We start from the raw sequence: 12,644 nt of genomic DNA, 5'->3' as shown, positions 1-12,644 counted from the left end.
ATATATTGTGTACCCTAATAAACTTATCTTGGGATCAGAGGTCAGAGCTAGCCACTAGATTAGACATAGAGGCCAGGCAGTGGTGTCACACACCCTTAATCCTATCACTTGGGAGGCAGAGATCTGTCTGGATCTCTGTGAGTTCAAGGCCACACTGGGAACAGAGTGAGGAAGTGGCGGCACACACCTTTAATCCTAGCACTTGAGATCTCATGCCTTTGCTTAGGAAGCACAGATGCCTTTAATTCCAGGAAGTGACATGGCTGGGTGGAGAACAATATATAAGGCGCGAGGAGACAGGAACCAAGCAGCAGTTCAACTGAGACCCTCAGGGGTGAGGACTCAGAGGCTTTCAGTCTGAGGATTCATGAAAACAGGATCCACTAAGGAGTTGGCAAGGTGAGGTTGCCTGTGACTTGTTCTCTTTCTCTGATCTTTCAGTTTTCACCCCAGTATCTGGCTCTGGGTTTTTTTTTTTTTTATTAATAAGACTATTTAGCCGGGCGGTGGTGGCGCACACCTTCAATCCCAGCACTCGGAGGCAGAGGCAGGCGGATCTCTGTGAGTTCAAGGCCAGCCTGGTCTACAAAGTGAGTTCCAGGAAAGGTGCAAAGCTACACAGAGAAACCCTGTCTCGAAAAACCAAAAAATAAATAAATAAATAGATAAACAAACAAATAAATAAATAAATAAATAAATAAGACTATTTTTTGTGTTACAGACCCAACCTCCAAATATATTGTAAAATTGTACCCAAAAACAATCCCAAATCTGGAACCTTAATGTTTCTCAAAAGTTTGATCGAGCATATAGACTTTAATGCAACAAATATTTACAGTATATTTGCCATGCTATATTGTGTGACACTATTCCTGAGGAGATATGAACAATGTCTACTCATTCCAGATAGCGAATTGATGTCAGACCAGACCAACTTTATGAACTGTGAGTTTTATTGGGATTAATCACCGGAATCTGGGTGAGAGCTTACAAGAGCGGGAATGACCAAAAGACAGGTGTATTATCAAAGCTCACCCCAACATGGATGACAACTCATGAAAGCTAGAAGCTAGGAGCACACTGCACAGTTTGCAGACAGCTCAACAGTTTGAAAAGCAGTCTTTCTAAGTAGTTCATTTGGCCTGAATCTCTTCCAAACAGCTTGACTTCTCAGCAGTCTCTACTTCTTATATACTCTAACAGAGAAGCCTAGTAAATCTGGTCAGTTTCAGTGACTTCCTGATGCTATTAAGATGTTTACTTCCTGATCTTAACAAGTTTCCCTGCAGGATAGATTGTTTGTCTCCCTTTAGAAGGTCCTATGTCTTAACAAGTTTCACTCCATGATGAATGATGAGATGTTTTTGTCTCAGAGGAAATTTCTATATGTGCATTAGGTTCCATATTCTGTGTGATGATGATGTCTCTGTCAACAACCTCCAAATATTACAAATGAAACAAACAATAATTTCAGATTTAGAATAAACAGGAACCATATTTTAGAGGAGGAAAAGTTTTCTAATGATATGGCATTTATACTGAGACATGAAGGATAAAAACAATAAAGATGAGGAAACAGTGGGATAAAAGACTTCTTAGCAGAAAGAATCATACATACAAAGCTTCTCATATTAACAACAACAACAAAAGAGTTGCCGCTGTCCAGTAACTAAAAAAAGATAAATGTGTCTACAGTGTAAAATAGGGGGAAAGCAGTGGGAGGTGAGATCAGAGCCAACAGTGGCCACAGGCCACATCTTGCAAGACTTGGAGATCAGAATGAGTTTGGATCTCATTCTAAGTGGTATGGAAGGTTTTGTTTTGGAGGGTGATAGAGGTATGGGTGTTTTACCTGCATGTATGTCTTTGTACCATTTAAATTCAGTGCTCAAGGAGGCCAGAAGAGAGTGTCAGATTCCTTGGAACTGGAGTTACAGACAGTTGTGGACTGTCATGTAGGTGCTGGAAATTGAACCCAGGTCCTCTAGAAATCTAAACAGCTAGTGCCCTCAACCACTGAGCCATCTCCAGCCCTATCATAGAAGGTTTTAAGCAGGAATATGGTACCTCTAGGCTTACATATTGAAAAGCTTTTTCTACGTACCACAAAAGGGGGTGCCAAAGTAGGAGAATCAGTTAAATTGACATCTCTGGGGTAAAAGCTAGACTAAGCCTCAATTGTTTTAAGAAGCTCCCTAGGTGATTCCATTAAGCAGCCATGGGAAACCATGGATGGGAACCTAAAAGGAAAATGAAGTAAAGAACATACCTTAGACTTTGTTTGTTCTTATAGTTAAATTCTGTAGAACCAGCATTATTTCTACCATGTTTTCTGAGAAAAGTCCCTTTCCACTTGAATCTGAAGTGAAACTCACACCAAATTTGTAAAGATATAGTTCACAGAATGATTGCAGGTGAATGTCATCTAAATAGTCCCAGGAAACAGGAGTCCTTTCTTTGTTGTTTAACTAGTTTTCCCATGATAACAGCCTAGTTCCTACTGTTCCCCTCCATGCAGACTACCTGGGTATATCTTATAAATGTCATTGTGTCTGTGCTTGCATAGGTATTCCTTACAACAGTGTCACCACTTCATGTTTCTCTAAGATTCTGTATTACTCTTACACTTTGATTTGGTCCTCTACTGTATGAAGTTCATGGAATACACAAACACACCACATACATTCTACTGAGTTTCATAGCTGCCTGGAACCACACATTTTGAATATTCAGTTTCATTTCCTCAAATATGACTGGCTTACAAGTGGACCTACCTTCAAAATCTCAATGTGGCAAGACACCTTGAATCTTGGACTCTACTCCCAACTTTCTCTGTTCTGCACCCTCTCTAGTCAAATTACACACTTTGTTGTGTTGCTACTAAAGTATGAAAACAGTATATATGACTAACAATAGTACCTACCATTTATTGAATGTTTACTATATACTCATCTTACAATAACAAATGCAGTGACTTTGGAGTCAACTAGTTGAGTCCTGACTCCCACCTCCAGATTATCTGACACACAGATATTGTGTATGACCTCAGGCAAAGCATTTTGTTTCATTGAGATTTTTGACATGGGTGAGAATATTTCAGATGTAAGGCATAGCTAGAGCAATCCTACGTAGCAGATAAGTGGGTTGATCTCAATTCTACAAGTCAAAACAACTTTTTGGCCCATGGAGTCATCCAATCTCCCAGAGTTCAATCTTATAATGCTAAAAGCAAATTGAAGTAAGTCACTCATATGTTGTTATAAGCATTGTGACAGATGCAAAAAGGGGAAAGGGCCATGAGGAAGAGGAGCCGTGGATGAGTGACTGACAGAAGAGGGAGAAACTAAAGTTGAGGCTTCTAGCAAGAATGTGGTGGCATAAATGGTACTTTTGTCAGTCAGTTAATAAATACTGTCTATCCTCTTTCAGGTTTTTCGCGGGAATCAGGACTCGTCCACACCAACAGTGAATTCTCTAGACCCACCATTACTCACTCGATACCTTCGAATTCACCCCCAGGTCTGGGAGCACCAAATTGCCTTGAGGCTTGAGATTCTTGGATGTGAGGCCCAGCAGCTATACTGAGGTGGCTTCTGCATCCTCTGCTTGTTACCCTTTGCCTCCTTCTTCAGCTCCAGGATTGTCTTAGTCACTGTGTTGTTGCTGTGAAAAATCACCATGACCATGGCAACTCTTATCAAAGAAAGCATTTAATTGGGGCTTGCTTATAATTTCAGAGGTTTAGTCTATTGTCATGGTAGAGAGTATGGTAGTATGTAGGCAGATATGGTACTCGAGAAGCAGCTGAGAGTTCTACATCTGAATCCACAGGCTGCAGGAAGAGAGAGAGAATGGCCCTGGCTGGGCTTTTTAAACCTCAGTGTCCACCCCCAGTGACACACTTCCTCCAACATGGCCACACCTACTCCAACAAGGTCACACCTCCTAATCCTCTGTAGTTCCACTCCCTGATGACTAATAATTCAAATGTATGAGCCTATGGGGGCTATTCTTTTCAAACCACAAGGAAGTTCTCTCACCAATTCAAGACCAGCATCCCTCTCAGGTTTCTACATACATACTGCCCCACACTGTTTATGCCACCATCATTTTATTTAAAACCGTACAGTCATATATGACTTTATTCTGATACTTCCCAAATTATTAATTCGGCATTTTCTGAAAACTTAAGTGTCAACATTCATAATGGAAGCTGTGAAGAATCACACTAAGTTTTATACTTTCAGTATCAAATATATTTTATGCACTACCAAAACCAAAAAATTTGTGACAGAATCAGAACTAGAAAAACAATTAGCTTATACCCTCTTAAATAACTCATGTCCATTAGCTGCATTCTTGACCCCCTTATATTTAGCTTTCCTTGTTCTCTTTTCTTCATGTTATACTGTACCCAAATGTACATTTGTTTACACATATACATATATTATTAGCTATATGCACATTTTTTTCTTTGAGATTATATGACCTCACTTAATAATATACATTCGAAGTCTATCCATGTTCCTGTAATTTTACCTTCATTTAAACCTTAATTTAGAACCTGAAGCACTGAAACTTTTAGAAGAAAACACAGAGGATAGCCTTTAACATATCAGAGTAGTCGAGAACTTTTTAATCAAACACTAACAGCATAGGAACTAATCCCAAGTACCAACAGATGGGACTACATGAAAATAAAAAGTTTCTGTACAGCAAAAGAAACAATCAGCAGTTAACATACAGCCCACAGAATAAAAGAAAAGTCTTTACCAGCTACACATCATAAAAAAATAAATATCCAGAATTTACAAAGAACTGCAGAAATTAAATACCAATAAAATTAAATTGTTAATCAACTAATAGGCAAATGAACATAATGCACAGTTTTCAAAAGAAATGAAACACAAGTGGTCAATAACTATTTTTTAGTGTTCAATATCCCTACCCATCAGGGAAATGCAAATCAAACTATTTTGAGATACCACCTAACCCTAGTCATAATAGCTATCAACAAATCTGATAGGAAATGTTGGAGGGGATGTGGAGAGAAAGCATACTTTATTTGCTGTTGGTGGTAATTAATATTACCATTGTGGAGATCAATTTGGAAATTTCTCAAAAAAATAAAAACAGAACTACCATATGACCCAGCTGTTTCATTCCTGGACATATATGCCCAGAAAATTCCATACCCTACCATAGAGACATATGTATCTCTATGTTTATCCTGTTTTATTAACTATAGCAAAGAATTAGAATCAACAGATGAATGGAGAATAAAAATTTGGTATATACAAATATATATATATATTAGACTGCTACTCAGCTCTAAAGCCAATACTCTTCTAAAAGATATATTTTAATATTTCCATAGGAAAATTATAAACTTTAAAGTTCTATTAATGCATTTGTTTTAATCCTTCCTTCACTTAATTTCCTGCTAAAACAAAAATATAACAACATTTTATACTATATCTTTGTCATTGAATCACGAGAAATCTCAACTGTTAAAAATTAGTGAATACTCCAGTATGCATTGCCACATTCTCTCCGGAAGCTTGAGAATGCTTCACTGGTCCTTCTACCTTTACACTTTATTATGCACAAACACATCATAGTAGCAATTATAGTCCACCAAACAGTCAGAGGATGCATTTAAAGTTTGCAGCCCAGGATGGCTTGAAAACAGGAGAGAAAAAAATGTGTCCCAGTCACAGAAAAGGCAAAAGAATGGATATGGTTGTTGTTTCATCCTAGTACACTTTCTAATAATCCTACTTGACCCTTCTGTGACTTCTTTGGGAATTATAACACAATTGCCACATTTCTTATAATCTACAACTGACAAAACTGCAGATGATATGGTTTTATTTCCTATAAAATTCTAACCACTCATATCTAACTTAATAACCTGATTTTGACAATCTTTTCCATTGATGATGCAGATCTATTTCTCAAATGCTCTTTTTTTTTGTTTGTTTGTTTTTCAAGACAGGGTTTCTCTGTGTAGCTTTGTGCCTTTCCTGGAACTTGCTTTGGAGACCAGGCTGGCCTCGAACTCACAGAGATCCGCCTGCCTCTGCCTCCCGTGTGCTGGGATTAAAGGCGTGCGCCACCACCGCCCAGCCTTCTCAAATGCTCTTGAAACCTATTGTTTTGTCTTCAGACATGAGTTAAATAAAACATTGATGCATACAAATGAATGTCTTTGAGAATGGTTTTTATACTAGAAATAAAAATGTAAGCAATGAATGATACTTTAAAAATAGAGAAGACATGAAGTTGTAAGGGATAAGAGGGTAAGGGTGGCCCTGGGAGGAGTTGGGGAAGTGTGGGATGAATATGATCAAAAGACATTGGGTGCATGTGTGAAATTCTCAAAAATTAGTAGAAATATTATATGTAAAAACAACTAAAGACATTCAATATTAGAGAGGACACTAGACAACCCAATTTTTTTATTGTAACACCAGATTAAATTGAACTCAGAATAAGAAGGTAAAATCAGTCTTTTTTGTCAAACCACCAGCTCCCCAAAAATGACAGAGGCTTATTAATATGAAAGCTTGGACTTAGCTTAGACTTGTTTGTAGAAAACTTTGTCAGACTTTCTTTTGTGGGACTGCCAGCTCCCTAATAACAACACAGAGACTTAATATTAATTATGGAAGCTTGGCCTTAGCTTAGGCTTTCTTCCAACTAGCTCTTATAACTTAAATTTATCTGTCGTAATTAATCTGAATTCTGTTACATGGCTTGGTTACCTCTGTTCTGTACCATATGCTTGACTTCTTCAGAGTCTCTGGTGAAATCTGCATGCCTAGATTCCTCCTCTTCTTCCTTTCTCTCCCTAGAAATCCTACCTATTGTCCCCTGCCTAGGTATTGGTCATTCAGCTCTTTACAAACCAATCAGAAGGTGCCTTAGGCAAAGACACATCTTTACAGTGTACAGAAATATTCTTCAACATTTCCCCCTTTTTGTCTAAATAAAAAGGCAAGGGTTTAACTAATGCAGGAAAACTATAATAAGAACAATTATCAAGTAAGAATTACATTTACAATGTCCAGTCCATTTGTATTTGGCAACTTTGGAGAAAATACTTTATTATCTATCATATCTTGATGAGTACAAAGTTTTATTCATAAACCACTTTCTATCATAACTTGTATTACCATCCTAAAAATATCTTTTTAAGCTGGGAGGTGGTGGCGCACACCTTTAATCCCAGCACTCGGGAGGCAGAGGCAGGCAGATCTCTGTGAGTTCGAGGCCAGTCTGGGCTACAGAGTGAATTCCAGGAAAGGCACAAAGCTACACAGAGAAACCTGGTCTCGAGGACAACAGCAGCAGTGAAGGGTAAGGTTTTTAGCTCTGACCTCTTGGGCTTTCATCTCTGCATTGGCTCTGTGTTTCTTATTTAACAAGACCATTCATCTACATTTGGTGCCCACGTGGTGAGAATTCATTAAAAACTGCTTGGCTTGGCTTGGTGGGTACAGTTTCCCACCTGGGTGGCCCAGCTCCCTAGCTTGGGCCCAGCTTAGGTGTCAGGCCCGACTGACCATAGTTGCAAGCAGTTACCTGCAGCTGGAGTTATTTGCTTAAAAAGCCAGTGCTACAAACAACTCAGGCCTGCCCTGCAGGAGCTACTGCTAATTGCAATAGCTACACTCAGCATGTGGTCGGAGCTTAAGGAAGTCAGAGCCTAGGCTCAACTTGGCTGAAGTAGGAACACTTGGCTACTCTCTCTCTCTCTCTCTCTCTCTCTCTCTCTCTCTCTCTCTCTCTCTCTCTGGATTCAGATGCTAGGTAGCTGTTTTGAAATTCCCTCAGATTTCTACTGTTCTATGCAGACTTGGTAAGTCAACTAAGATATCAGATATTTTACAGGAAACTATTTAAAAGAGAAATTTTTCCACATTAAAAAAAATGGGTTTTATGTGTACTTTGGAAGAAAATTGGGCTTTGTTTGAAATTTTAGGCAGTCTGACAATGGAACAACTATATGAGAAGATTGATGTTGATTGAATTATGCCCTTTATTACTTTTCTTATCCTTATATTACTATTTAAAAAGATAGTCAATTTAAGTGCCAGGATAAAATTTTTAGAAAAACCTGTTAAAAGGAATTATAGAGAAATATAAATTCAGACAGAAGAAATTAACAGTGAAGTTGTTTCAAGATTGGATCATAAGGTTACAGAAAGAAAGCCTGTTTTCACACAATCACGTTTAATTTATCCGGTAACCATACAGCAGTTACCTGATCAAGTGAATACACAAAATATTTGGACTCCAACTGAAATGTTATATTTACGAAGGCTTAAGGAGGCAATAGTTAATTATGGCATGCATTGCCCATATGTAAAGAAACTCCAGGCTTTAGAAGAGCTGGTAGAAGAACCGTTAAATGCTCAGCATATTGAAGAATCAACCAGCCCTTGGAATTCTCCTGTATTTGTTATTAAAAAGAAATCTGGTAAATGGAGAATGGTAACAGACCTTAGAGCAATTAACAAAGTAATTCAGCCAATGGGCTCTCTACAATCTGGAATTCCTTTGCCTACTCTGTTACCAAAAGGATGGCCTCTCATAGTTATTGATTTAAAAGACTGTTTCTTTTCAATACCCTTACAAGAAAAAGACAGAGAAAGATTTGCCTTCACAGTGCCTACTTACAATAATTCTCAACCTGTTAAAAGATTTCAATGGAGGGTCCTCCCACAGGGAATGTGGAATAGCCCAATTCTGTGCCAATATTTTGTACAACAGCCAAGCCATTGGAATGATACGTAAAAAATTTCCTAAATCTATAATTTATCATTATATGGATGATATTTTACTAGCTGACTCAAATGCAGATACTTTAGAAAGAATGTTTGAAGAAGTAAAGAAAATTTTGCTTTGCTGGGGATTACAAATTGCTCCTGAAAAGATACAAGGAGGAGATTCTAGTAATTATTTAGGATATAAAATAGAGCTACAAAAAATTAGACCTCAAAAGGTGCAAATTAGGAGAGACAGACTACAGACTCTTAATGACTTTCAAAGATTATTTGGAGATAGTTCTCAGCTACGAACTATTGTTGGGGTAAAAAATGATGAACTGAATAATTTGTTCAAAACCTTAGAAGGTGACAAGGACTTAAATAGTCCAAGGGAATTATCACTTGAAGCTGAGAAAGAATTGGCCTTGGTAGAAAACAAACTACATGAAGGGCACATGGATTGTATTGATCCAAAGCTGGATTGCATTTTGGTTATTTTACCTTCTAGGCATTCTCCTACAGGAATATTAATGCAGAGGGAAGATATTATATTGGAATGGATATTTTTACCAAATCAACCAAAAAAAAATTAAAAAATTATGTGGAAAAAATCTCTGACATGGTTTGGAAAGGAAAATTGAGACTTTGTCAATTAGCAGGAATACACCCAGCAGAAATTGTTATACTTTTAACTAAAGAGGACATCGAAAAGTTATGGACAGAAAATGAACCTTGGCAAAGAGCTTGCAGTAATTTTTTGGGAGAAATTAACAGCAAATATCCCAAAAGCAATAGAATTGATCTTATAAAGAGAGCTGTTTGGATCTTGCCTCGAATTGTACGGGAAAAACCCATATCTGGAGTTCGTGCATTTTACACAGATGCCAAAAAACAAGAAAAGGCAGGTTACATATCAGAAAATTTAAGTAAAGTGGTTCAAAGTCCTTATAATTGAGTTCAAAAATCAGAATCGTATGCTATTCTGTTGGTATTAATGGATTTTTCAGAACCTCTCAACATAGTAACTGCCTCTCAGTATGCTGAAAGAGTGGTATTACATATTGAGACTGCAGAATTTATCCACGATGCTTCAGAATTAACTTCACTATTTATTCAATTACAAGATACAATCAGGAAAAGTAGTCATCCTTTATATATAACTCACATCTGATCCCATACTGGTCTGCCAGGCCCTCTAGCACAAGGCAATGATGAGATTGATAAATTATTGATAGGAAATGTGCTGGAGGCCTCAGAATTTCATAAAAAACATCATGTCAATAGTAAAGGTTTAAAAAAAGGATTTTTCCATAACCTGGCAACACGCCAAAAAAATAGTAAAGAAATGTCCTACTTATTCCTTATAAAATCAAACGCCATTACCAGCAGGATGTAACCCAAAGGGTACTCAGAGGAATGAAATCTGGCAGATGGACGTGTTTCACTTTGAAGAATTTGGAAAATTGAAATATGTACACCATTTCATTGATACTTATTCAGGATTTCAATGGGCAACTGCTTTGAGTTCTGAAAAAGCTGATCCTGTAATCACTCATTTGCTAGAAGTTATGGCCATCATGGGTATACCTGCACAATTCAAAACTGACAATGCTCCATCATATGTCTCTGTTAAAATGAAACAGTTTTTTGCTTATTACAATATAAAGCATATTACAGGCATACCACATAATCCTACAGGTCAAGCAGTTATAGAAAGATCAAACAGAACTCTAAAGGATATGCTAAATAAACAGAAAGGGGTAACAAAAACCCCCAGAAATAGACTGCATAATGCTCTATTAACTTTGAATTTTCTCAATGCCAATGAGAAAGGAACAACAGCTGCAGAGAAACATTGGATAATAGAAAAAACTACAGAATTAAATCAGCCTATATACTTTAAGGATGTGATGACCTCAGAATGGAAACCAGGGTGTGTGTTATGTTGGGGACGAGGTTTTGCTTTTGTTTCTACAGGAGAAGATAAGCTGTGGGTACCATCAAAATTGATAAAGGTTCGATTTGAGCAAGAGAGACCTCTTAATTAGAGGAGGTGATAGTTCATCAACCAGCATGAACATCTGATTTAAACTAACTTATACCAGTAACACATGCCTTTTCATTTAATCAGATAATAACTTGCCAAAAAGGAACATCCCCACAATTAGTCTTGGGGAAAGGTTTTTGTTTTTGTCTTTTAGGAGAATGAAGGTTAAGGAATCTAAAGAACACTAGACAAATGAGACAACTGAAGAAAAGGGAAAAATCATCTATTCCAGGAAACAGAGTAAAATGGCATATGGGTATATCATCTAAAAATTTTTAGAAGTCTTCCTAAATGTTTCTGCTCTTCTCTAAAGAAATTTAACACTATTGGTCTTCTTATAGTCCCAGTTCAATTAAAATTTAAAGCTGACTTTGGAGTTGAAGAATAGCTCTCTCCTTCTTTAAACTCAAGCATGTTGTTAAAAGGAAAATGCAAACTCCCTGTATCATGCCAGAAGAAAAGAGCCATCTTCTGCTATGGGACAGGAGAAAAACCAAATTAATTAAGGTACTATCCTATTACTAATCTCAACTCTTTGATTCTATTCTGATTCTTTGAACTTTTCTTAAAGTATGAATTTTATATCAAAATTTACAAGATTAATATTTTAAACTTTGTTAAGATATGAATGGTCATATAGAGTACTAACTAATTCTAGAAAGACACAAGGCTTCAATTAGCTGCATATATATGTCTTTGTGTTCCAGTCTCTTATCAGTTTTCTGCAGGAAATCACGCCAGGCCTAACATCAACTGTAGTCTCCAGGAAGAAGATGGGGCCCCACAACAACAACAATTCCACATGGACAATAATAATATCACTAAGCTGACAAACATCATCTTCAGATCAGCTTTGAACTACAAAGTGCTCAGAGTAATTTTGAGAGGGCTGGCTGAGATGATCCAGTCTCAAAGACTACTTGAATAAGGACTTGAGATAAACTCTGAACATTGGCATTATACACAGACTGGATAACGAAGGATTTAGTTACCTTTCCTAGAATTTGACAATTAACCTAAATTTTTTCTTTCAGGATAAAGATAAGTTTGCCCATACCCAGCAGGAAGCAATTTTAAGAATACGATGCCCACATTCCCAAAGAGGTGGTGTGGGGCGGGTGGTTTTTTGGTCTTTTTAATGGGTTTTGGATCTGGGATAATTTTCATTAGTTAGGGGGTTTGGTTACAAGTTGTTGTCAAGGGTTAGGAAAAAGGCTAAGCAAAGGAGATTAGATTTAAACTTCTTGTTTAAAACAAAAAAAGAAAAAAAGAAAGAAAAGAAAAAGACAATTCCTAGTTTTAAATTCTTTACATTGGATTGGATTGTTTTATATTATATACAAAATATATATATTGAAATTGATATTGCTAGAAAATGCTATATGTATATTTCTAATTGTACTTATACCATTCATTTAACAATGTAATGCAATTTTCTGATCCTTGAATGTTATTATTACCAACTATTAGGATATAAAGAAATGAAAGTTAGCAGTTAGACATTACAATAGAACTTGTAGTCATATTAGGTATGTTTTAAAAATTGAGCAGATATATTTTAGATAGACAGGTTATCTTCAAACCCTTCAGAGATCTACAGAATATGGCATTTAAAATGTTTTAATAACTTAGAAATTTTTTCTTTTTGTTATGACTGTGAGACATGTCAGCTAATGGCAGTACCAATCTACTTCAGAGAAAATATGGGCATTGAAGAAACTGCATATGGAGTTAACTTTCATTGTGGCAAAAGTTAGCCACTGGACAACAAAGTATCCTCGAATCAGCTGCTGACAAAATGGACAGACAGGACATGAAACAAA

At 36.9% G+C, this 12,644-nt stretch overlaps 1 protein-coding gene across 3 annotated transcripts in view; it reads left to right on the top strand.

Annotated features, from left to right (window-relative positions):
• The window catches only part of F8 (coagulation factor VIII), a 201,637-nt gene extending 195,447 nt beyond the window's left edge, over nt 1-6,190 (top strand). For all 3 annotated transcript variants that reach the window (XM_052742782.1, XM_052742780.1, XM_052742786.1), the window contains one exon: nt 3,430-6,190. In XM_052742782.1, coding sequence (XP_052598742.1) covers nt 3,430-3,585 — 156 coding nt within the window. In that variant the 3' untranslated portion in view covers nt 3,586-6,190. The remainder of the gene's footprint in view (nt 1-3,429) is intronic.
• Nucleotides 6,191-12,644: the final 6,454 nt, after the last annotated feature.

The sequence above is a fragment of the Peromyscus californicus genome, unplaced genomic scaffold (assembly GCF_007827085.1).
Source record: "Peromyscus californicus insignis strain IS unplaced genomic scaffold, ASM782708v3 Scaffold_10__1_contigs__length_136768540, whole genome shotgun sequence".
Lineage (NCBI taxonomy): Eukaryota > Metazoa > Chordata > Mammalia > Rodentia > Cricetidae > Peromyscus > Peromyscus californicus.
This window is presented reverse-complemented; position numbering and strand designations above follow the sequence as displayed.